General features: G+C 38.7%; 2 protein-coding genes and 1 pseudogene across 4 annotated transcripts in view; all 3 read right to left on the bottom strand.

The window, feature by feature from the left end:
• CUNH5orf34 (chromosome unknown C5orf34 homolog) overlaps window positions 1-3,044 on the bottom strand; it is a 30,335-nt gene extending 27,291 nt beyond the window's left edge. Inside the window, exons 1-2 of the mRNA XM_007461750.1 lie at window positions 2,850-3,044; window positions 2,608-2,697 (exon numbers count right to left, since the gene is read on the bottom strand). Of these exons, the coding sequence (XP_007461812.1) occupies window positions 2,608-2,697; window positions 2,850-3,044 (285 nt within the window). The remainder of the gene's footprint in view (window positions 1-2,607; window positions 2,698-2,849) is intronic.
• An 8,492-nt stretch (window positions 3,045-11,536) lies between these two features.
• Window positions 11,537-25,930, bottom strand: part of PAIP1 (poly(A) binding protein interacting protein 1) — a 29,538-nt gene continuing 15,144 nt past the window's right edge. For all 3 annotated transcript variants that reach the window (XM_007461745.1, XM_007461743.1, XM_007461744.1), the window contains exons 5-11: window positions 25,305-25,416; window positions 23,566-23,691; window positions 22,307-22,413; window positions 19,307-19,424; window positions 18,499-18,553; window positions 14,054-14,147; window positions 11,537-12,738 (exon numbers count right to left, since the gene is read on the bottom strand). In XM_007461745.1, the coding sequence (XP_007461807.1) occupies window positions 12,645-12,738; window positions 14,054-14,147; window positions 18,499-18,553; window positions 19,307-19,424; window positions 22,307-22,413; window positions 23,566-23,691; window positions 25,305-25,416 (706 nt within the window). In that variant the 3' untranslated portion in view covers window positions 11,537-12,644. The remainder of the gene's footprint in view (window positions 12,739-14,053; window positions 14,148-18,498; window positions 18,554-19,306; window positions 19,425-22,306; window positions 22,414-23,565; window positions 23,692-25,304; window positions 25,417-25,930) is intronic.
• LOC103086568 (phosphoglycerate mutase 1 pseudogene) lies at window positions 21,226-22,144 on the bottom strand (annotated as a pseudogene).

Below are 25,930 nucleotides of genomic sequence, written 5' to 3'. Positions count from 1 at the left end.
AGGCCCCGAAAATGCAAAAAAAAAAAAAAAAAAAATTATAAAAAAAAGGTTAAGGGCAGTATTCATTGATGGCAAAGCTGCTTTATAAGGATGGTCAGTTCAGACAATTCTTTTTTCTAGAATTAGACAACCTAATGATCCTACTGCAGCATCAGCAGTAAGTTACGTAGTTTCAACGAATACTGCGTAACCACTCAAAAGATACAGTGGATGGACTTCCTTGGTGGCACAGTGGTTAAGAATCCACCTGCCAATGCAGGGGACACAGGTTTGATCCCTGGTCCGGGAAGATCCCACATGCTGTGGAGCAACTAAGCCCGTGCGCCACAACTATTGAGCCTGCGCTGTAGAGCCTGTGTGCCACAACTACTGAAGCCCGTGCACCACAACTACTGTGCGCCACAAATACTGAAGCCCGCGTGCCCTAGAGCCCATGCACTGCAAATACTGCGGCCACATGCTGCAACTACTGAAGCCCATGAGCCTAGAGCCCGTGCTCCCCAACAAGAGAAGCCACCGCAATGAGAAGCCTGTGCACCGCAACGAACAGTAGCCCCCGCTCACCGCAACTAGAGAAAGCCCGCGCACAGCAACAAAGACCCAATGCAGACGTGGAAAAAAAAAAAAGATACAATGGAAAAAATGGCCTTGTAAACTAAGTTATTAGCTTACAATTTTTCTTAACTCCTTTGCCATGAGACAATACAACAGAAAATTACTCAGTAAGCAGGCAAGCATCATGACTGTAGCAGAAAGTGATTAAGAGACACAATCTTCAGAGTCAGATAGACTGGGTTCAGATCCTGACTTTGCCACTTAGAAAATTTTCATGGACATATTAGGTAAACTCTCTGAGATTTAGTTCCCTCACCTGTAAAAAGGGGTTTGGTAGGTAGCCAATACACCTGGTTTTGATTGTTTGGACATCCATTTTGATCAACAGGTACCCATGCCATACTGGTGTTATTAAATATTTTTAATACTATTCCTAGTTCTTGGCACATAGTAAACCCTTAAGAAATGATGGTTATTATTACTCCTAGAAGTTCAAAATAGAATAAAATGTGTATACTCATAAGTAATTACACATCTGTACTACACATTAACAAATAACTACACATAAGCTACTTAAAATGGCCACAAAATTTGTTAATTTTGACACCTCTGAGAATAAATAAGTCACCAACCTGTAAAGTTCTGAGTATAATCCTCTTCTACAAAAAAAAAAGGCAGAGAGTCATCAGAAAATCTACAAACAATAAATGCTGGAGAGGGTGTGGAGAAAAGGGAACCCTCTTGCACTCTTGGTGGGAATGTAAATTGATACAGCCACTATGGAGAACAGTATGGAGGTTCCTTAAAAAACTAAAAATACAACTACCATATGACCCAGCAATCCCACTACTGGGCATATACCCTGAGAAAACCGTAATTCAAAAAGAGTCATGTGGGCTTCCCTGGTGGCGCAGTGGTTAAGAATCCACGTGCCAGTGCAGGGGACACGGGTTCAAGCCCTGGTCTGGGAAGATCTCACATGCCGCGGAGCAACTAAGCCCGTGTGCCACAACTACTGAGCCTGTGCTCTAGAGCCCGTGCTCTGCAACAAGAGAAGCCACTGCAATGAGAAGCCTGCGCACCACAACAAAGAGTAGCCCCCACTCGCCACAACTAGAGAAAGTCTGTACGCAGCAACGAAGACCCAATGCAGCCAAAAATAAAATAAATTAAAAAAAGAAAAAAGAAAAAAAGAGTCATGTACCCCAAGGTTCGTGGCAGCACTATTTACAACAGCCAGGACATGGAAGCAACCTAAGTGTCCATCGACAGACGAATGGATAAAGAAGATGTGGTACATATATACAATGGAATATTACTCAGTCATAAAAAGAAACGAAATTGAGTTATTTGTAGTGGGGTGGATGGACCTAGAGTCGGTCATACAGAGTGAAGTCAGAAAGAGAAAAACAAATACCGTATGCTAACACATATATATGGAATATATATGGAATCTAACACATATATATGCTAACACATATAAATGGTTCTGAAGAACCTAGGGCAGGACAGGAATAAAGATGCAGACATAGAGAATGGACTTGAGGATGCAGGGAGGGGCAAGGGTAAGCTGGGACGAAGTGAAAGAGTGGCATGGACATATATACACTACCAAATGTAAAATAGATAGCTAGTGGGAAGCAGCCGCCTAGCACAGGGAGATCAGTTCGGTACTTTGCGATCACCTAGAGGGGTGGGATAGGGAGGGTGGTAGCGAGACGTAAGAGGGAGGGGATATGGGGATATATGTATATGTATAGCTGATTCACTTTGTTATACAGCAGAAACTAACACAACATTGTAAAGCAATTATACTCCAATAAAGATGTTAAAGGGAAAAAAAAGGCAGAGAGAGAAACTATATAACTTCTGTGTCTCAATGTGCAAAATATCAAAACACCCTAGTCTGTGGAAATATATAGGCCTACGTGTTCTATAGCAACATGTCTATGCTCAAAGTGTCATGAAGAAAAATACTAAATATTAAACTACCTGTTTGTAATTACTTGTCCTCAAATATTTGTTTTAAAAATGAAGTTTAAAAAATATTACCTTTTTCCTTTCAGAAGGTATGATGCTTTCAGATAAAAAAGGGCAAGTAGCAAAGGAGTTACGGAAATCTAGGGCTCGCTGTAGCTGCTCCTACAAAAGGAAATATAAAGTAATTTTAAAAAATGATTTGAAAATCAATTTAGAATGACAGTGATCCGGAATACTAACTACTTTCCATATTCTGGCCACCTCAACAATATTTTAGTATTAAAAAGAGTAGTTTTTGTGTCATCTTTACTTACTCGGTATGTGCTAATAACAAAGTGTGTCCTTTGGCGAATTCTTTCTGGTTGTTGTAAAGGATGTGCTGAAATAGGAGGTGCTTTTTCAAATAAAAATTCAGAGCCACAGGGAGAAAGCTGCAATCTGGAGCCATCAACATATTGTACTTGCACTGAGTCATCTTCATAAAGTACTATTTGCACTTCAGCTGCCATTATTGTGACTATGGCTAAAATGTCCTTCCAAGGCAAAGGCTGAGAAAATAAGAAATACAGTAGCACCAAAGAGTTCTCTTCATGTACAAAAGTTCTATCAAAATAAGTGGATGAACATAAGCAAAACACAAAATTGCCATTGCATTTACTTTTGTTGAATGAAAAGTGATTATCTTGCTATACATGCTTATGTGATCTGAATGCCTTCATTAACCCCAAGGGCTCTACTTCAGTGTGGAAGATAACTGAGAGGGAGACGGCCCACCAAGTTATAAATGCCCTTATCATTTTAGTAGCTTTACTTCTGAAGTTTAACTTCTGAAAATTGTATGCTCAGTATCTCATTTCAAATAACAAGCAAATTCCATCTTTGTAAAAAGAATACAGCAAATCATTTGTAGGACATGTAAAAGGCAGGCCAAAAGTAACTATTAGGCCTGAGGGAAAAGCACACCTGGATTCTTGCCCCTAGCCTGGCATTAAGTAGATCCATGTCACGACTCAGAAAGCTAATTAACCAGCTAGTGTCTTAGATTCATCCTTATTTCATTGAATTCAATTTCCTCTTCTTTACCTCTGAAATGTCTCTGTATTTTCATGTACGCTTTCCATATAGGTATGACGGAAGGGGAATGGAGGGCTGGGTTCCAACTCCACTAGCTCATAGCTATAAACCACAGGTTGGCTGGGTTGGTTGTTTCCTTATTTGTAAAATGGGGGTAACAGGATCGTTGTGAAGATTAAATGAGACAACATGTATGACAGCGCCAGTAGTGTGAATGTTGGCTTGTACGAGCTCAGTAAATTTTATGATTCTTTCTAAAACTAACTCCATCCCCTTCTAGGACATCATCTCCTTCTGTTACTCAGGTGATAAAGTTTCACCTGTCAGAAAAAAAAAACTTTCCATAGATACCACTTTCCCCAGGTTACCTCTATTTCCTACCAATAAACTTCTCAGGTATAGTATCCACTCAGGGTCAGCTTTCTCTCCCAACAATCTTCAATGAATTGCAATCCAGCTTTCTCCTCCACCTCTCTACTGAAATTGTTTCACAACGGTTACTAGTATCTTCCTATACCCAATGACTTCAGTCTTCACCCTACTAAACTGGTCAACGTGTGACAATGTTGTCTATCTTCCCTTGCACCAAACTTCCTCTGCCTTTTATTTTTAAAAAAAAAGGGTGGGGGGTGCGCCATGGTCCCTCCTCCACCACCCCCTCTATATCTATTGCTCTTTTTAGTTTAATCATTCCTTTTCTTCACCATTCTCTCAAATCAAGGATTCATCAGCACCTGACCTTAGTTAGCCCCCTTTTCATCTCTTCTTACTAGATACACTCATGTTGCTTTTATGCCCACCCTTGCTTTTTAAAAAAAATCTTACCCCCTTTCAATGTATATAATTAGCTATATATGATATAGCCTATAATCTTTTGCAGAATATGTCAGCATATAAGTAAATATTAAACCAATATTAAATGATCTCTCCTGAGGAAATTCACACAACTTTAATCATTTTCTTTCTCTAGAGAACTTCCAGATCTACCTGACCTCTCCAGAGCTTCCAGTTGCCAGCAGGACGTCTCTTCATGTCCCTGTTCCACAGATACATCAAACTCCACATGACTAAAATGGAACTTAATCACTCCCACCAAAAGCAGACTTCAGTAATACCCCCTAATTCACTTTCACCCAACTCCCTGGAGGCCAGTCTACAAACAGTAGCTAGAGGGACCTTTTAAAATAAAAATGAGATCTAACCCTTCTTGACTTACAACCCAACATTTGCACTTAGATAAAACCTGAATACTTTAAAAAAAAATTAATTTATTTCATTTATTTATTTTTGGCTGCATTGGGTCTTCTTTGCTGTGCACGGGCTTCCTCTAGTTGCAGTGAGCGGGGGTTACTCTTCGTTGTGGTGCGCAGGCTTCTCATTGCGGTGGCTTCTCTTGTTGCGGAGCACAGGCTCTAGGCACACCGGCTCAGTAATTGCGGCTCACGGGCTCTAGAGCACAGGCTCAGTAGTTGCGGTGCATGGGCTTAGTTGCTCCGTGGCATGTGGGATCTTCCCAAACCAGGGCTCAAACCCGTGTCCCCTGCATTGGCAGGTGGATTCTTAACCACTGCACCACCAGGGAAGCCCCAAACTCAAATTCTTAACCACAGCCTATAAAAGCCATACAACCTGCCCCCATCTACCTCTCCAATGTCATCTCCTAACCCTCTCCTCCTTGTTCAGGACAACTTAGCTACGTTGGCCTTTTTAATGTTTTTTTAAGAAAGCTGTATCACATGTCAGAACCTTTGCACTGTTCCTTCCGCCTGGCATGTCCTTTCCCTGGCTCATCACATGGCTGGTTCTTTGGCACCGTTAATATCTCAGCACAAATATCTAACTTCCTCAAAGGCCTAACTTGACCAGTTAAAGTTGTTCCCAACCATCTCCCAATCACTTTTTAACCATTTCATTGTTTTTCTTCATAATATCTATTACTATCAGAACTGTTCTATTTATTTACTTGCTTTTAGTCTTTTCCCACTAGGACATAAACTCAATCAGAGCAGGGCCCTCACCTGTCTTATTCACAGTTCTATCCCTGGCACCTAAAACAATACTTGGCCAATAATAAGGGTGCAATAAATTTTTTTTAATGATAAATATATAAGTAATATATAAGAATATATAAGTGAATTTTTAAATTCTTGCTCCTCCTGAATTTGCAATTTGAGTTAATGGCATCTCAATGTTAGCAATATTTGATTTCTCAGTGTTTCCCTTTACATCCAAGTAACAAGTCCTGTTGATTTTGTCAGTCTCTCCCATAAATCTGGCTCCTCCTTTTCCTATTTCAGGCCTCAACTTTCCCCTCCATTCCTGTAAACTGTCTGGGACCTTTTTCCAATTTTTCCCCTCTCCAATCCATTTCCAGTACTGCCCTCACAAGTAACTTTCCACAACCCGACCATACCAACTGCTTTACATCACTTGTCTACATACCTGTTAAACGGCAATAAATATTCATAGCAATAAATATATTTATATTGCAGCTATACATATCATATATATGCATGATATCAACTTGCTATTTCTGAAAAAAACAAGTGCAGATACACAGTTGGAAAACATTTTCTGATAACAATTGGAAAAAGGTCTTTATCTTTAGACAAGTTTTTTTTTTTTTTAACTGCTCATTGGGGTATAATTGTTGTTTAGATTATTTAAATAATCAAGCATACATAAGAAACAGTAGAAATGTCTAAAGTTCCTGGCATCATAAAAAAAATAATCCAGCTCCAACCTAAATTTCCAGCCTCATCTCTACTGTCTTATTCCTGTTTGTGTTTTCACTACCCAGCACATTACGTCCGAGTACATTTAACGATCAAAAAGCCACAAGTTTGTTCCTGACATAAACGGGAACCTCATTTTTCAAAATGCGCTATCTAGTTACAGAAAAAGCCTCATCAAAATAACAACCAACATCTTAAACTCACACAGCAAGCAGTTCTGAGCTGAAAAGTCGTGGAAATGAGGAGAATCAACGGCCCTTGTGCTTAATTTGCCAAAATGGTCGGGGTAGAAACGTCTGCGCCTGCCCACGACTGCTTCTCGAGGAATTTGTCTTGAGTTTAACAAAATACCAGCAAGTTATGTTTCTCGATGAAAGAAAACAATCATAACCGAGAGGAATAAGGCCACAGGGAGAGTATTTGGCGGTCTTTCGTCGAGTCAGAGGAGCGGAGGAGCAGCGGCAGCAGCAGCAACAGCTGTGACCCCCGAGAGGAAGCAAAGGCAAACAGCTGCAATTCAAACCTTCCCGCATCCTAGAAAAGCCGTCCCACTTTACAAATGAAGACAGGAAGTCCCGACCTGACCGCGCCCTCCGCTCGCATCGGGGGGCGGGACCGGAAGTAGGGGAGGCGGGGGCTCCCAGTCCGGAAGCTGGTCAGCTCCTCTCCGGTTTTTACTTCCGGTACCCCGCAAGGAGCTGGTCTGACCTGGTTGTTTCAAGCCTGGTTGGGACTTGCATTTTGATGGTCTATCCGAGATAGCTACAGAGGTATAATTTAGTGGAGTAATGCTTATTTAAATAATCTAAGCAATTATACGTCAATAAAGCCGTTAAAAAAATTGGGCAAAGATAGAGACCTTCTTTTCCTAGTTTGTATCAGAAAATGTCTTTCAGCAGTTTCTCTGCACCTTTTAAATCTTTTTCTACAATGGCAAGTGGACGCGTCTGCTATATTTATTTATTTCCATTAAAACAAGTATTTATGGAGAGCCTTTTACGTGCTGGGCGTGCTGGGGATAAAGCAGCGAATGAGACCCAGGGTTGAGGATGGGGGCTAGAGACTAACTGGAAAGAAACGACTGGACAATAATTTGATCACAGTTGTGATAAGTGTTCCTAAGATAAAATACAGAGGTCTGTGGGACTATATAGTGGGCAGACCTAACCTAGATGAAGAAATATTTTCACTGAAATCCAAAGGCTAAGTAGGTGTTAGCCAAGTAGAGGGGGAAAGTGTTTCAAGCAGAGGTAACAGCCTTGTGTTAAGGCTCTGAGGCCCAAAGGAAAGATCTGGTCTCTTAAAAGGGCTGAAAAAAAAGCCAGTTTGGTTTAAGAATGATTAAAGAGAAGAGAGAGGCTCTTCTTAGGGGAGAGAAGCCTGAAATTGGGCTATAGAGGTAGGTAGTACAGATTTATGAATTATGGACTTTATCTTAATAGTGGTAAACTATTACAAGGGCTTTAAGCAAAAGGTAGCAGCACTAAGGGATTGAAGTATAGCTCCTTAAATTCATCTCCATTTTTAAAAGTCTGATATGCAAGTTGACCTCAGTCTTATGTAAAGTGTAATAAGGGCATCCTCAGACAGCCATGTTTTCATTGATCTGTAACATCAGTTTTATTACACAGTGCTAATTTAGGTCCTATCCAACTCCCACCTTTTCCCCCTCCATTGTATAAGAACCTCCTCTATATAAATTCTGTCTACTACAGAGGGGTTTTGTGGTGCTTTTCATACTTTAGAAAAATTCCTGGAACTGCTGAATAGAGAGTGGATTGTAGGATATGAGAACAGACGTGTGGAGCCCAGTAAAAGGCTTTTGAAAGAGCAACAGGAGAGATGACGGCAGTTCAGACTCAAGACTGGACAGTGAGAATGGAGAGCATAGCTCCAAGAAATATTTAGGAGATCAACTCTTTGGTCTTGGGGATGATTTAAGAGTAGGAATTAAAAACAATTCCAGGGGTTTCTGATTGGAGAAAGTGAGTAGGTGTCAGTGCCATCAATGAGAGGGGAATGTAAGAAGAGTAAATTTAGGGAATAGTATGACAAATTTTGTGAGACCTCCCAGTGGAAACAAGTTAGTAAAGGTCTAGAATCAGGAGATTAGAAATAAATATGGAGGTCAATGGTGATAGATGCTAACTGAAGCTTCAGGAGAAGATGAAATAGTCCAAGGATATTGTGACATGAGAAACGAATGCTTACGAACGAGCTTTGAGGAACACCAGTTCTTACAGATTAGGTAAGGGAAAAGAATCCCCCCAAACACTGAGAAACAGCACAAAAGCTAGAAAGCAAGCTATTGTATTCTAGATGCCTGGGTGTATTCAATTTTGGTCTTGCCTAGAGAACAAGCTAAAGAATGAAGTCTTTATTCAAACTTAATGACATGGACGTCATTATTGACTAATGAGGTCTGTTGTATATAGTGGTGGCAGAAGCTATAGTGGGTTTCAAGAGCAAATGGGTAAGGAAATGGAAAAAAAATGGGAAAACACTTGAGAAGTTTGACTAGGAAGCGAAGATCGGACTGTAATTGGAGAGAAATGTAAGGGCCAGATTTCTTTTGATGAGAGGAATGGCATGGTCAACAGCTCATGCAAAGGGCCGATGCAGAAAGATTTTTTTTTAAAATTACAGACCAAGTAACAATAGAGTTCACGAGAGAGAGGGCATGGGATTCAAGCACATGTTGAATAACTGGTTTTTAATAGGTGGAGGGATACTTCTTATACAGGAAGAGGAGGAATGGAGTACAGGCAGATGCATTTGTATACATTTGTCCGGTGGCTTTTTTTTTTTTTTTCCAGTGAAGCAAGTCTTTAGGGAATAAAGGGGCAAGCAGAGTAGAGAGGGTTTGAATTAAACAAGAGAATGAAGAAATAGTAAGATTACAGGCAGCACTGACAGCCTAAATGAAGGTGGTGACTATGAATTTATAGCAGTACAAACCTACCGGAAACATGACCTCCAGATGCTTGGATGCAGCAGCAGTGTCCAGTTCATCCAGGGCTGGCATTTTGCTAGGCTTACACAATAGAGCAGTAGCATACATGACCTTAAATTATTTACATCTGCTAAAGTCTAGTCAGCCGAAGAACACCAGGCTCAAGCCTGTAGTCTGACAAAATATTTGACATGTAAGGAAGGAAGCACACTTCAGAGGAAACACAAATGGTGCTCTCCACAGGGGGAGGAGGGCGTCATCATTGTAAGGTTTGGGTCCCTGCTGAAGAATTCTGAGGAAGCTCTAAGGGAAGAGAGACCACTTCCTGTTTGGATGCTGTTTCTGCACAGGATTAGAAGCAGGGTTTAACTGAGGGACTGGCTGTTATCAAGAGGTGAGTGCAGTTTAGCAATTGGGTATCCCCAGTAAAAGATGGGTGAGGATAGCAAAGCAGGTCTGGAGGCATCACTGTTAACAGAGCAGTGGTCACACAAAGAGGTGGTCATGGCCTTGGGGAAAAATGTTTCCTGTTAAATTTGCAGCTGGCTTTACCTGTGTCTGTCCTCCCAGACCAATTAATAGGCAGGGCTACTTCCTTCTTTTTCCGTATGAGCTAATTTTCAGTCCTTCAGTCCTGGACAGGTTTTTACTCTTTTACACCAAGCATCCTCTCTCGATAAATGTGACGATTTTTTTATTAAACAAATTACAACTTAATCCGTACTCTACTGTCCTCCCTATAGGTAAGATTGAATGAAATACCTAATCATAGAATTGCCCCTGCTTCCTGACAGCATCTAAGCTAGAGTGTACCTCCGGTTTCTTAGGCCCTCTCCCAAATTATCCAACCAAAGCCCAAATCCTTTAAGTTTTGAACACCCTCTTACCGACATACCCCACAGTTCCCCATGGTGTATATTCTGCCTCACAACAAGTACTAAACCCAGCACATTCAGGTACAGGTGTGGTCCTGATAGTCTTTGGCTGAAGAGCACTGACAATACAGAGGGTCTGCGTTGATGACACAACTGCCAGGTTCAGACTAATATTTGCACTTTGTTACCAGACACAAGACTAACATTCACTGGCACCTTTGTGTCCTTGCTCATTAAAGATTTGTACTAATAGTCCCTGTTACAAAAGACTTACTGATCCATATTTCTGTTGAAGATATGGCAATCCTAAAGGCCAACTATCATGGCACACGGCCAACTCTTCCTTTCAGTATGTACTGTTGCAGCTTTAAAGCATGTCCACACATTCTTTGAAGGCCTTCTATCTGATACAGCTTTATAGCGTCTCACTTAGAACCAAGACACTGTAGCAGAAGTAATGCTGCACGCAGCTTCCAAGGCAGCTTCTTCCAGGTCTTTTGCAATGGCCCCTCAACACCCAGCTGCCATGTTGCAAGAAGCCCAAGCCATGTGGACAGGCCTTGTGTAGGTGGGTCTGGTCAAGTGATGGCTTCAAGTCATCTCAGCCTGGTCATCAGCCTTGTGAGTCAAGACGACTCCAGATGATTAGAGCCACCAGCTGTTGGAGCCACCCCTCATCCTTAGTTTTCCCAGCCGAGGCCTCAAAACACTGCAGGATAGAGAAAAGCCACCCCTATTGTACCCTGTCCAAATTCCTGAGCCACAGAAGCATGAGCATAATAAAATGCTCATTGTTTGAAGACACTAAGTTTGGGTAGTTACTTAAGTAGCACTAGTAATTGTAACATACTGATCCTGTTGGTAGTCGTTTTGAGTACAGCAGTAGTTGGTGACAATGAGCTAGCAGAGAAAACTGGGTGGTTATGCACAGAGCGACTGGGCAAAGTTTAAAGTATATTCAGTTAGCATATTCGTGGCCCCAGTCTAATGTCGGGCCCCTTCCCCACACCCCCCCTCCCCCCTATCCCTCAGACTTACAGTGAGCACAATCTTTAGAGAACTGCAGATTAAAGTACTAGCCACCATGTTAGGAGCCATTCTGAAAAAAAGAATTCTGACTATTAGAATTTCCAAAAGCCCCAATTACATATATATTTCTCTTTTATAATAAGGACGCTAAAGAATTTTAATGTTTTATAATTGCTGGGTTTTTCCTGAGTAGATGTATATGTTATTGAAACTCTTGTTCAAAGAATATCTTCTATCCTAGTATAGTTTCTCTGATTTCAAATCTGAACTTTATGATGTCATGTAAAAAAGTTCAACAGAAGCTCTTTAAAATACCAGGATACCACTCCAAAAACTTAGAGGAAACAAAACTATTTAAATTTTATTTTTAAAGTCTAATTTTAATCCAGACCAAACAAACAAGCAGAAAAGTGAGAAAGCTGATTGTATAGGCAGACACAGATGTACCAAATGTAAAACAGTGGGTTATTAACAGAACTATTTACATGCATATTTACAAGCAATCCTTTTGTACATTAAGTTTTACTTTTAGTTAGTTGGAAAAAGATTTTTGACATTGGTAAAAATATTAATTAGGTAGGGCTGAGGTGGTACCACATTATAGTAATAAAAGTATTAGAAAAGTGATTCTCAAGGTATAGCAATTATAAAGCAGATGAAAACTTGAGTGACAAAGATCTAGTAAAATTCTCTAGTAAAAAAGTCAATGCAACTCATGCTATAAAACAAAAATGAGAAAGTCATATAAATAAAGCAGAATAATGTTCCAGGCTTTAGGGTAGTGAGGTTACATGAAAAAAAAAACAATTCTAGAATTGCAATAAATCCTCAGTGAAGAATCTTGGTTGTTTAGTTGGGAGTTCTTAGTCTTTTTTTTAATCCATTTTAAAAGCCCTTGGTTTCAAATAGCATCTGGATATGTGAATCAGTTGTTAATGATATATTCTAAGACTTCAGTGCTAAAGATATTCATGATTCTGATTCATATTTGAAACTCAATTCATTGAGACACTAAATGTAAAACTAAGTGAAAGCTATAATACTCATATCTAAAAAAGGATGCTACATTTTGCAGTAATATGTATTTCCAGGCTAAGAATTTTTCCCTCAAGAAAAGTAGAATTTAAAGGATAAGCTTCTAACCAGCTAGCAAAATTTACTTTCGACATTTTTCATTTTTTTCAAAATCGATTTTATTGCAGCCAAAACAGTGGAATTAACTGTACATAATAAACTATTATATATATATACACATTTTAAGTTATAGGGAATAAAGTTTATTTTGGCAGAGAGTGTTAAACAAAATTAAAGTTGCATACATTAGTAACATAACTCAACATCCTTAATTTGGTATAAGTGTGACACATTTTCTTGCTTTTCTGTGTTCTGCTAAATCACCATAACCTAAACTGCTTTATAAAATTGATATGCTGAAATTTAATTTTACTGTTTTCGCTTACGCTCTGATTCCAAACAAAACTTTTCATAAGCTTCTTCTATCTCTGGGTCCATCTCATCATCAATATCATCCAAGTATCTGTGAAAGAAGCATATATGACAAGTTTAATGTTTTTTAATTCAGAAAATGTCTAAGATACTACGCCATGAAAGTATGTGTCTCCCCACCCGCCATGACCCTTTCTACCAACATGTGACAAAACTATCTTGTTAATCCTACCAATTGCTGATGGGTCTTTCTCCTTCTTCCTCCCCCATTTCTAGTACAAGGCCATATGTTGAAATGCCACAAGTTCATTAGAGCAAAGAGAATATAATGCTTACCAAACAAAACTTTAGAGGATAACCTGAAATTCAATGCCAAGGACAACTTTAATTTCCAGTAGTGTACTCTCGGCAGGGCTGAACCTTCCTAATTGTGCTTGGAAGCACATCCCTGTATTTTTTTCTATTAAACTAGTACATAAAAGTATGTTAACATTAGAAAATCTTACACTGACTTATAATTAAAATGTTACTACTTAGAGACAGAATAAAGGTGGTTCATTTTTTTTTTAAACCTACAACACATGAGATATGAAAAACTGAAGTCACAGAATTTATTTCCACCCTCCACTTATGAAGAGGAGAATCCAAGTAGCATGTCCAAATTCACATGAATTGTTAACAGAACTGGAACTAAACCTCACAAGTTCTTGGTCCTTCCATATACAAAAGGCAGTACAATCTAATGATAAATGAGTAATACAGTAAAAGTTTATTTTATTACAAAGAATGGCAGATGAAGATTGAGAGATGAGAACAGGATTGTAATTTATATATGTCTATCAGTCCAAACATTTTTATATAATTATCTATGTTTTAATTTTAATCGTTTAACAGCTAAGATTTGAGCCTTTTACTATGTGCCAGGGGCTGTCTCAAGTATTTATGTATCTCATTTAGTTACCGCAAAAAAAAAAAAAAAAAAACCTAATTGTTTGAATATGCTACATTAATAGTTTTTCCACCTTAACTATATTTAATTTTCAGAACCATAGTGTTTTCTCTAATATGATTTTCTGAAAATTTTTGGTAAATACTACATATATACCACTATAACACCATTAAATCAAAATGCACGTTCTTTCATCATCTTTTCTAGTCTAAACTCCATCTACAAACTGTGGCCACAGAAATTTCACAAAGAAAGCAGCTAAAGATGAGAATTCCCTGGCAGTCCAGTGGTTAGGACTCCACACTTCCACTGCAGGGGGGCCGGGTTCAATCCCTGGTTGGGGAACTAAGATCATGCTGGCAAGCCACGCGGCATGGCCAAACAAAGCAAAACAACCCCCCCATAAAAAAAAAAACCCAAAACCCCCCAAAAAAGAAAGCAGCTAAACAGAACTTACGGATCACCACCCCCTGATAAATCTGTTCCATTTTCTTCATAATCTGGAAAAAAGTCTTCTCTTTCAAGTAACTCTTGATATTTCTCTTGGTAATCTACAAAAAATAAAAAATTTTAATGCTGAAAAATATTCATATGAAATGGCCAGTTATCCCTAAAATTTTTTTTAATATTATGGCTTTTCATTTAAGCAGATACATTTAAATAACAGTAAGGTTCCAACTACATATTTAAGAATATCTTTTACAAAACTTATATTCTAATTGGCTTGCTTTATCTCTCCCCGCCCCCAAAATATGCTCATAAATTATACAGTTGGCCCTTTAGGGTCACTGACCCTCCACACAATCGAAAATCCACATATAACTTAGCCCGCCCTCCTTACACACGTTTCCTTTGTATTTGCGATTCAACCAACCCTGTCTAAGTACTGTAGCACATATTTAGTGAAAAAATCCACATATAAACAGACCTGTGCAGTTCAAACCTGTGTTGTTCAGGGGTCAAATGTATATTTAATATTCCTCTAAATATAAGATGGAAATCAAAGCCACTATGAACATAACAGAGTACATTTCACACCCAGTGTGCATGCTGTTTACATTCTCTGCTGCTTCTTTCCATCAGACAAGATATTGTTCTAACTTGTTGGGGAAGAACATGTTTCTTCCACACTACTGTTTTTCCTTCCACAAGGAGGGATTTCAATCAAACCTCCTAGTTTCTGGCTCCCCCATTACTCCTTCCCAAGGAGGTAAAGTGAGCTACCTGGCTAGCAGGTAAGAGCCATCATTGCTTGAAGTTTCTCAATCAGAGGAGGCTAACCTAGCAAATGTTCTGAGCATAGGAGATTTTCTTTTCTTCCCTCTCCTCAGAGACAGCTGGAACATAGATACCTGATAAATGTTTCAGCTATACTAACTTTCCCTTGGTTGGGCTCTTCTAAGGCAATAACAGGTGATATTATAGCTCTCCATCTGCCAACTATCTTAAGCAGAGTTACCGAGTATCTTTTAAGATTAGCATGTGTGTATGAAGTCCTTACCTCTGAATAATAAAATGGGTCAGTGTATATTAAAACTAGTTATCTTACAAGTTAGTTTCTTGTGAACAACAGCTACCTCAAATTTCGAGAGGATGATGTAATTACATTTAACTAGATAGAGACCATGTTTTCCAAGACTGTCAGTCTCCATAAAACTCTAATTCTAGCTTAAAGGGTTAGTGATATTTTGATACCCAATCTTGGCAATTTGGAGACAATTTTAACTATAAAACCCTCCTGCAACAAATACTTAAGGCAACAAATAAAACATTCTTCTAAATGTACGAATGAGTTCACACACACAATCAAGTCACCAAATGACAGAAACGAGAAGGGAACTGAAAGCCATACATAACTACTGCAGCTGGGAGGCTGATAGACCAGGTGGTATTATGAACAAAGGGCTTCGATTTTAAAACCCACAGAAGGTCAGAAAGCAAGGCCTTGAGTCCATGTGAAACAGAGAGATGGAATTCATGCCCCAAATCCATCTCACCAACACAAAGGCTGAACATTCAAAGAACTGGTATTGCAAGCAAAAGGTAAACCAAGGAAAAACAAAAAACACCTCGGTGGCAAAGGGAGATGGCAAAGAAGCTTGGTTGTCTCTGCCTGGGTTTGGAGTAAGGACAGAAGTACTCTGAAGAAACTGGTTCCCCAGAGAATTTTTAACAGTGGGCCTGCACTTCAAATTTCTATTATCCACGTAAAGAATCCCTACGACAAGAAAACAGAAACTTGTTCCAAGCCAGTATTACCCCTGTGGCTCCTGGCACAAGCAAATATAAACCCCCCTTTGGAGAGATGTTCCTACAATCCAAGCCACAAGTTTTCATAAACAAAAACAAACAGGCAGTTAAAATGCTGGAGCTGTCATGAAGGGCCATAGTATATGCAACTTCAAATGATTTAGAAAAAAAAAAGTGAGTGTGGAGAGAACAAATGAAAAATGGAGTAAACTGTTGAAGGTACAACTGAGTAAAAGGTAGATGGATGTTCTTTGCACAGTTTTTATTTTTATAACTTTACTGTAAGTTTGAAATCACTTCCCCCAAAAAGTTTAAGAAAGACAGTTAAATATGAGATTGCAAAAAAAGAACACAACATAAATCATTTTGTATATGACAATTAGAAATAACAGTAGGGTTAGAATTAAAAGAAAACAAAAATATGAAGCAAAAATAAGCATGTTTAGAATGATGAGAAAAAAAGGACTCAAAACTTTAAGATCAAGATACTTTGAACAAAATGCAGAAACAAAATTCAGTTTGAAAACCAAATTGAATTTCTATAAATAAAATAGCCACTAGAAATAAGTAGGAGAAACAGATTGGACAAAGATGAAGATCGAAGAACCAAAATGAATCAAGGTAGCCTCAAAGAATAAGGAAAGAAGGAAAATTTGTCTCACCAGACATAGCAAGATTTACAGTAGGTAAGAATAATTAAGAATGCAGTATTGGTGTCAAGACAAACAAGAAGAAAGATCCACATTCATGGACACAGGAATAAGACACTCTATAGGGAGTTACATGGTACACAGAGGAATGTTTTGTCCAAGAGAGGAAGGATGACCTGTTGCTGAGATGAGTAACTATAGAATATTTAAGTCCTACCATTTACCACATATAAAAACTAGCCAGATGGATTAAACACCTAAATATAAAAAGCAACAAGGTTTAGAAGACAATGGAATTTGATCATAGTAAGGAAACTAAGTCACAGAGAGCACAAACAAGACTTTAACACTCAAAGCTTCTATGTGACAACACATGAAATGGAAAGACAGCACATACTGGGAGAAACTAAGGATCACTTTCCAGGCCATGTAAGTAATTACAAATCAGTAAGAAAGACAAATGATCCAATAGAAATACAGGCAAAGGACACAAACAGGTGATTCTCAAACAAAGAAATCAAGAGGTCAACAGAAACATGAAAAGAAATTCACTACCACTAGTAGGGAAATAAAAGTTTACAATTTCATACAAACAGACCGACAAAAAAATCGGTCTGGTATCAATAAGTGTTGCCAACAATGGGAAATAGGAACTTTCACATGTTGCTGGTGGGAATATTAAGCGGTATAATCATGATGGAAAGCAGTTTAGCAACATTTAGTGAAGCTGAAGATGCATATAGCCTATAATGTAACAATTCTACTTCGTTACCCTAAAGAAATTCCTGCATGTGCACAAAGATTCTTAAAGATGTTTGCACAGCACTGTGGGTAGTAACGAGTGTGAACCAACCAACCATCCACAAGTGGGAGGGGATCTATAAACTGTGGTTTACTCTGAGTAGGTTATTATTTGGCATTTAAAATGAATGAACTAAAGCTATATATATATCAATCAACATGAACACCAAAAATACTGAATAAAAAATAAGTTGCAAAAAGATGTGCACAATAAGGTACCATTTAGGTTAATACTGCTGTGTATGGTAACACCTATCATTTACAGTCATACACGAAGTAAAAAGACAGCACAAGGACACCAATGTCAGGACAGTAATTACCTCTGTGGGGGGAAGTTACGGAAGGACTGGACTTGAAGGTGAGGTATCAATTATAGAAACAGAATGGTTATTACTATCTATAAAGGGTTTTATTTCTTTGAAAAGACCCAAAGTATATATTGATAAGTGAAATTGGTTCAATCTTGACAGTGAATCAATATGCCCTTTTTTGTGTGTGGTTTTAATATTTTTGAATATTTCATAATTTAAAATTGAGAAGTTAAGCGGTTCTTCTTTCTACCCCTTTGTGCTAGAGGCATAGGACAGTCAGTGCCTGCTATCCAGAGGAAACAAATGGGAAAATTCTGATAAGCTGGTTGTAAGTTTGTTCAAAGTGGGGAAATGTTCTCTTGCTCACAGTGCAGTTCTGTTTATCAAAATTAAAGCACTCATTCTACGAAACGGCTCTTTTCTGGGAAGGGAAGTGTGCAGAGATTTAGATTTTAATTAACTGACCCACCAAATATTAATAAGATCCACAATTCTTAGTATCTGCAAGTATTACCCTGTACCAATGAAAGCTACTAACTATATAGTGAACTACAACCATCTTTCCCTTCTGCTTTAACTACCTGAAAGTTTAGAGTATAAAAACAAAATATTAGAGGAAATATAAAATAAAAATGCTTGCACTTAATTGAGGGATTCTTCCAATCCTTCACTGTTAGGGTGACAAGACACTATATACTGAATCAAATGTTCGACATGAAATGGTTCCAAGTGGTAACTATAAGAATATTCTAGTGAGACAAACCTTTACCCTATATTTTAGAACAATGTGAACTCTTCAAAATGCTACAGCTTTGTGCCAGTGAGGGTATGGTTTTCTGTAATTTACTATCTTACCAAAAAATGGTTGGAAAATGACTGAGACAACATACCTGGATCAGCTGCAGTGAAAGGAACACCATCAGATGTATAAAATGTTGGCTCATTCTAGGAGGAATCAGAGTGATTAAAACACGTTATCATTTCAGAATTGATTTTTTAAAGCACATTAATTGAGCATGGCTGATCTCATTCATCTGTACCTGATAATACAAAAACAATCAAAAAACTAAATTCCTAGCAGCCATTTTCATTTCACTGGGAAAGTCTATGGTCTTCAGATTACTATTCTATTATCTCAAGTTCTTGTGGGTCTGCCGCCTGTCACACCCTTGGTGACTTGGTGCCTTGGTGCGGTCGTTCGTGCACTGTGATTTAGTGTCAGCTGATTTTTAGTTGTGGTTCCCACCCCCTGCAACCATTTTTTTCTTTAAGTATTTCCAAGACTGGATTGTAAGAGCATTCCTCCATAGTTTCTTTCTGTTTGATCCTGTCGAGAGCTTCAGGGCATCACTGGCCTGGTAACCATTTTTGTTTTCTTAATTTACTTTACTACAAAATGCCAAGTAAAAGTTTGAAATGCAGGCCTTTGATCATGAATTCTCTGGAAAAACTGCTTTGAGGAATCCCTACACTCACCCAAGTCCAAGTCAAGCCTTATTCACTTCCCTTGCCATTGAATGGCTCCTTGTCTAGTCTACCCTTTCACTGAGGATTCCTTCCATGGCTGCCATGTGACTCTAAGCCAGTGAAAAGAGTTATTAGGTATTAAATTCTGAGATAAGTTTATGTAACTTATCTACAAATTGCCAAAATTGTATTCAAGCAATAACCAAATTTAAAATGCAAACACTGGCATACCATAAAATAATTAGGATCGTTTTCAGGTGTTGCTTCCCTGTATGTTGAAGTTGCATGGACTCTACCCCAGTTACTTGACCGGAGTTCTACAAGCTTCAAGAGCATCTGTTTTACATCTCTGCAGACAAAAGTTGAAAATGAGTTAAAACGAGCAAGTGTTATCGTGCTCTAATATATCACAGATGCCTAAAACGTTGTTTCAAAAATTTAACATGCTTTGATATTCTAGACATTTCCTGTAATAACACAAATTTATCTTTTAAAAAAAATGCACATCACTCCTTTACTATACTGATCTGGAAAAAAGGATTTAGTACAGTTATGCTCAAATGCGTACTGGGCCCAAGTGGCAGGCCAAGCAACTGGAACATGATTCAGAAATCTGGCACAGTGAAAGACACACTTGGACATGATCAAGAGGCATTTCACTGCCATAAAATAATAAGGCAGCGGAGGGATTCTAACACACGTGAGAGGATGAACTCCTACACCTTGGAAATCAAGGAGCTTATCCCATGTTGGTGTAAGGAATGGCTCATTTTCTGATGACCACACGTGGGAATATTTCAACAGTCATCAGAAACCCCAGAAGTTTTTTTTTTTAATTATATAATTTTAAAATCTACAAACAATAGTGCTGGAGAGGGTGTGGAGAAAAAGAAACCCTCCTGCACTGTTGGTGGGAATGTAAACTGATACAGCCACTATGGAGAACAGTATGGAGGTTCCTTAAAAAACTAAAAATAGAACTACCATATGACCCAGCAATCTCACTACTAAGCATATACCCTGAGAAAACCATAATTCAAAAAGAGACATGTACCACAATGTTCAGTGCAGCACTATTTACAATAGCCAGGACATGGAAGCAACCTAAGTGTCCATCGACAGATGAATGGATAAAGAAGATGTGGCACATGTATACAATGGAATATTACTCAGACATAAAAAGGAACAAAATTGAGTTATTTGTAGTGGGGCGATGGACCTAGAGTCTGTCATACAGAGTGAAGTAAGTCAAAAAGAGAAAGACAAATACCATATGCTAACACATATATGTGGAATCTAAAAAAAAAAAGTTCTGATGAACGTAGGGGCAGGACAGGAATAAAGACGCAGATGTAGAGAATGGACTTGAGGACACGGCGGGGGGGGGAAGGGTAAGCTGGGACAAAGTGAGAGAGTAGCATTGATATATATACACTACCAAATGTAAAATAGATAGCTAGTGGGAAGCAGCCGCATAGCACAGGGAGATCAGCTCGGTGCTTTGTGACCACCTAGAGGGGTCGGATAGGGAGGGTGGGAGGGAGACGCAAGAGGGAGGGGTTACGGGGGTTATATGTATACGTATAGCTGACTCACTTTGTAATACAGCAGAAACTAACACAACATTGTAAAGCAATTATACTCCAATAAAGATGTTAAAAAAATTAAAAATTAAAAAAATATTATATACTTTTTTGTAAAAGTAAATACAACACATAAACATCCAGGATTGATCCCAACCTTCTGCAGGCAGGGAGGAAATATTTGTTTCAATTGCCATGCATATTACATTCATTCTCCACTGGAATGACTAGAGCCACCCAGTCACCTGACTACAGAATAATAGAGGACCGGCCCCTGGGAACATAAATAGGCTCTCTTGTTTTCCCTCATTGGTCACGCCTAACATGGTTCCCCCCAACCCTTACTCAAGCAGGTCCTTAGTAATAGACAAAGCATTAGCAACCCCCCCTGAATTACTTCCTGTCCACCCTCTTGGACAAGTCTTCCCTTGCTTGGACAGACAACCCTGCCCCAGAGGTGCCATTCTGACTAGACTGCATGAAGGGAGTGGGTGCAAGAGAAAAAAATGGCTAATATGAAATTGGGAGCCACTGGTCCCCATCTGGAGCTACAACTTACAGATGTGGTCAGTTTGATAAGCATAGGGGAGAAGTGCAGAGGAACGGGATGGGCAGGGAGGGTGTCCCTGGGAGTAGTTTGTCTGCTGCTCGCCCTCCCTTCTTGGCCTTGCCCTGGGCAGCCACAGCATCCATGACTTTACACACAGTCTCCTCATCCCCCAGGAACTGCACAGGCGTGATGGGCTTCATGTTCTTGTCCAATTCATGGTCAGCAGGCTCAGCTCCATGATAAGCTCTTCAGAGACCCTCTCTGCTTGACAATGTCCCTGGAGGCTGGTGCCATGGGCTACAGCCAATACCCCTTTCCCCTTCTTGATCTGGGAAACTATTTCTTCCTTCCAAAAGGGCAGAGCTCTGGTAATAGTATCCTTCAGACTCTCACAGGAGGGTAGCTAATATCCAGTGAGGTCTCCATGCCTTCGATTCTCACTGATGTTGCTGTGGAAGGGATGACTGGACTCCACTGGAGGTAGTGGGACTTCAGAGGAGCGCCTTCAGATCTTCACTGGGCCTCGCTGTGCTTGGCAGCGGTTTCTGCTTTACTGAGGCCAGACCCCTCACTGCCGCCTACTGAGGAGCCTGTCCTCGCCTCTGAGAGGCGCATTTGGTCAACGGCACCCAGCACTGGAGAGGGTCTGAAGTACTCTCTTACGCACTGAGGTGAAGTCTACATGCTCGCACCCCACTGCCTGGCTCCTGCTGTCTTTTTTTTTTTTAAAGACAGGCTTGAAATTTATTCCATGTAACTGTGGCTATATATGGTTCTTAAAGGCAGTGCGATCCTGCTAACGCTTTTATACCTCCAACTGGATTTATAGTAGTACTTTACCCAAATATTTATTGAGCTTAAAAGTATTAATCATTTTATTTTTTAATGGACTCATATTCCCACAGGAATATCTTAACTTGGTCCATTCATAAGCATAATTGAAGAAAAGTGGCTAGGTGAGCAGAAGCCATAGGTAAAAAAAAAATTTCTGTAGATCTATAAAGAGTATTCTGATGAAGCACAACAGATTAAAAACAACCCCAAAGAAAAAGCAAGGAATTGAGATCTACTGGCTATCTATATTACTTCTTACCCTACCTGCTGCAATTTGCGTCTAGGACAACATTTTCAATTCTCTGAATAACTTCTTCCATATCAGTCTTTCCTTTTTCCTTCCAGGCATCTTCTAAAACTGACCCTGTCAACTAAAAAAGCAAGTATCAGTAAAATAAAGAATTCAATAAAGTACAGAAATTCTAAAAAGACACTACTAGCAGTTCAAGCATTCTTTAAACAAGATGAATTTAGCAAGTTAAATATTCCTAATTATTTTCTACCATCTAATATTCAGGAATCGCTATACTTTTTCTTGACAGGGCAAAGGAATGAACTATAGCAGAAGTTTAATCATAGGCTTTATACACCAATGACTGTATGGCATGTTTGCTATATGACCAAGGCTATAAAATTTTAATCAACATATCACTTTTTGAAATATGCAACATCCAACAAGTGTAGAAACTCAGAATTTAAAAAACACAATCAGAAAAAAATGAGTTAAGGATATAAGCAGGTAATTCACAGAAACTAAAAAAATGGCTTACAAACAAAAAAAGGCTTTAATTCATTAGTGATTTTCGTCACAGAAATGCAAATTAAAATGAGCTTTTTGTTTTTACTTATCACGATGACAAAATAAAACCTAGGATTGATTCTATCCATCACTGATAAGGATATGGGAAAAGAGGTATACTCATTCACTGTTGGTGGGAACACACTCTGGTTCAGCATTTGGAAGGGAAATTTGGCATTACTTATCAAATTAAGGTATACATGCTCACTGAGCCACCAAATCTATGGGTAAGAATTTAAGTTCCATAAACAACTGCATATATAAAGATACAATGAAAGATTACTGACAGTGCTACAGTGGCTAAACTGAAAATAACTGCTCAAGGATGGAATGGATAAACATGTGCATGCATACAATGGAACACTGGGAAGCTACTGAAGAAAGAGCCATGCAAAAATCCAAGATCTTCATTTGATGGTAAAAAAGCAAGCCACAACAGAGTAAGATCTTATGAGAGCACACATGCAGATAGAGGAAGGGAAAGAAAGGGACTTTACGTATGGGGTGAAGGACTTCCATTTTCCACTTTTAGATTTCTTATATTAAACAATAAGTATATATTGCCTTTCCAATATTAAATTTGAGAGTAAAGTAAAATGTCAATATTTAACTTAAATAACTTACTCTTGGATCGATTTGTGCATTATATGTACTTTCCTTCCTCTAAATTATACACTAAAGGGATGAAACAGTTACATTTTAAGAAAAAATAAGTAAAACCTACCTTCAGTAATTTTACTGCACAAATTAAGTTGTCATCCATAGGATTAGAAAAGAGGGCATTCAGCAACTCCCGAAGACCGACCTGAAGAATGTCTGCCCTTGTAACCTGTCCATTTGTTCCTTTGATCTTTTGGGGAAAAGAAAATGAAAAGCAACTATGCCAAAATATAACACACATATACAAATTGTCTAACAAAGTGCTGGCAAAATAAGTGTTTTAAGTTAAACAATACAAAACATATGGTCAGGGTCTTCCCTGGTGGCGCAGTGGTTAAGAATCTGCCTGCCAATGCAAGGGACACAGGTTCGAGCCCTGGCTGGGGAAGATCCCACATGCCATGGAGCAACTAAGCGCGTGCTCCACAACTACTGAGCCTGTGCTCTAGAGCCCGCGAGCCACAACTACTGAGCCCACGTACCACAGCTACTGAAGCCCGCATGCCTAGAGCCTGTGCTCTGCAACAAGAGAAGCCATGACAATGAGAAGCCCCCGCTCGCCGCAACTAGAGAAAGCCCGCGCACAGCAACAAAGACCCAACACAGCCAAAAATAAATAAATAAATTTATATATATATAAAAAAAAATACGGTCAGGATAATTTAAGCCTCCTTTAATATTACTGCTTCATAAAGCAGTCTCTAGCCTATTAACACCTTTTTGGGAACACAGAGCTTTTTTCTGCTTTTTATACTATTTAAAAATACTCTAACTTGCATCAGAATAGAATATGTATCTCAGCTCTCTGGCTTAAAGAACTGTAGGTTCAGGAGCCATGCCTTATCTTTATAACTCCCACCACACATATCATCATGACTTCTACATAGGAAGTTCAACTGCGTTCTTAAAGTGACAATCCATTTAAGGTACATTTTATATTGGTGTTCTTATTTGGCTTATACAAAAATAAACTGAGAAAGATTACGGCATGAGATTTTTTAAGAAATTAAGGCCATCTGTGGTAAAAATGGATAGTAAATTAGGCAAGAGATTGGACAAAGACCTTTTAGATGCATTGACTGAGATGTACATTTGACGGTGGATTCGTGTGTCTTTTCAGTGGTATTTACAATACTAAGTCCTCAAATCAGTTTAAGAAGGTATACTGATATCTGGGACTAACTAGTTAAAAAAAAAATCAAGCAAATCCATTACAAAGTAATATTCAGCACTTATGTTGCCTACCAACAAGCATATACTCAAGTATGCCACCAATTTAGCTGTAGACTTTGTACAAATACATTCTATATAGAAGATTAATATACAAAATAGGACCAAAAAGAACTACTGTAGGTGAATTAGGTGAAAAAAACCAAACAAAAAACACAAACTCTAGTCTCTCCCCTCTTCAAAGTTTTATGCTCTGCAGGGCAAGTTGCTTTTGGGTCACCATCTGAAAGTCAACACACTAAATGTGCTAATATTTATGATACAAGGATTCAAAACGGTGTGACTGTCTGTATTCCAAAAGCTTGAAATCACATGTAAACCATGGCTTTCCAAAAGTACATAAAGACTTTAAAATGCCTAGTAACTATCTCCCAACACTGCCCATGAACAGGAAGACAAAATGGTACATATGTTCCATTTGAGGACAGATACTACCATGAGTAGGTACTGAGACTATTTTCTTTATCTCCCATTTCACTCTTAATGTTATAAAAGAGTAAACACAAATCCCTTATTGAGATCAATTTATATTCTCAGGCTTTGTCAGTACTAAAAAGAAAAATTTCTCCTCACCTCCAGGTTAAGATAAAGTTCTCCCAGAAAGAGTACAAATGCATGGAATCGTTTTCGAGTCACTTCATCCCCTTTTGCAGCTTGATCTTTAACTTCATATTCAGTCCGACATCTAATAAAGACATACCTTTTGTAATCTCACATTGCTTTGTTTTTTAAATAGTCAAACAGGATGACCATTTGTCAGTTTGGCTGTTCACAAGCAATTCAGAGGCAAGTACAATACACCAACACTCTGTTTTTCTGTAATAAAAAGTGTTCCTGTCTATTGTAGCGATCAGAATATGTACTATCTTTTCATACAAAGATTCTTAGTTTTAAGAAACTGATAAGAATAGTTGAAAATAAACCTATTACTAGAACAAATTGTAACAAGTTACAGCTACATAGATTTCATGAGGTTCGTTGTATATTGGCACTAAAATACAAAACAAAAAACCTCCCTGCCTCACCTTATTTATTGTCTCATAGGTTTTTTAAGAAAGCACTGTTTTTATGCGAAGTATCTCTAAAATATTCTGCTCTTGCTGAAATACGAACTTTGAACAGAGCTTTAAAATATATATATAGGGCTTCCCTGGTGGCGCAGTGCTTGAGAGTCCGCCTGCCGATGCAGGAGACGCGGG

This window comes from Lipotes vexillifer, unplaced genomic scaffold, assembly GCF_000442215.2.
Source record: "Lipotes vexillifer unplaced genomic scaffold, Lipotes_vexillifer_v1.1 scaffold1361, whole genome shotgun sequence".
In the NCBI taxonomy this organism is placed as follows: domain Eukaryota; kingdom Metazoa; phylum Chordata; class Mammalia; order Artiodactyla; family Lipotidae; genus Lipotes; species Lipotes vexillifer.
This window is presented reverse-complemented; position numbering and strand designations above follow the sequence as displayed.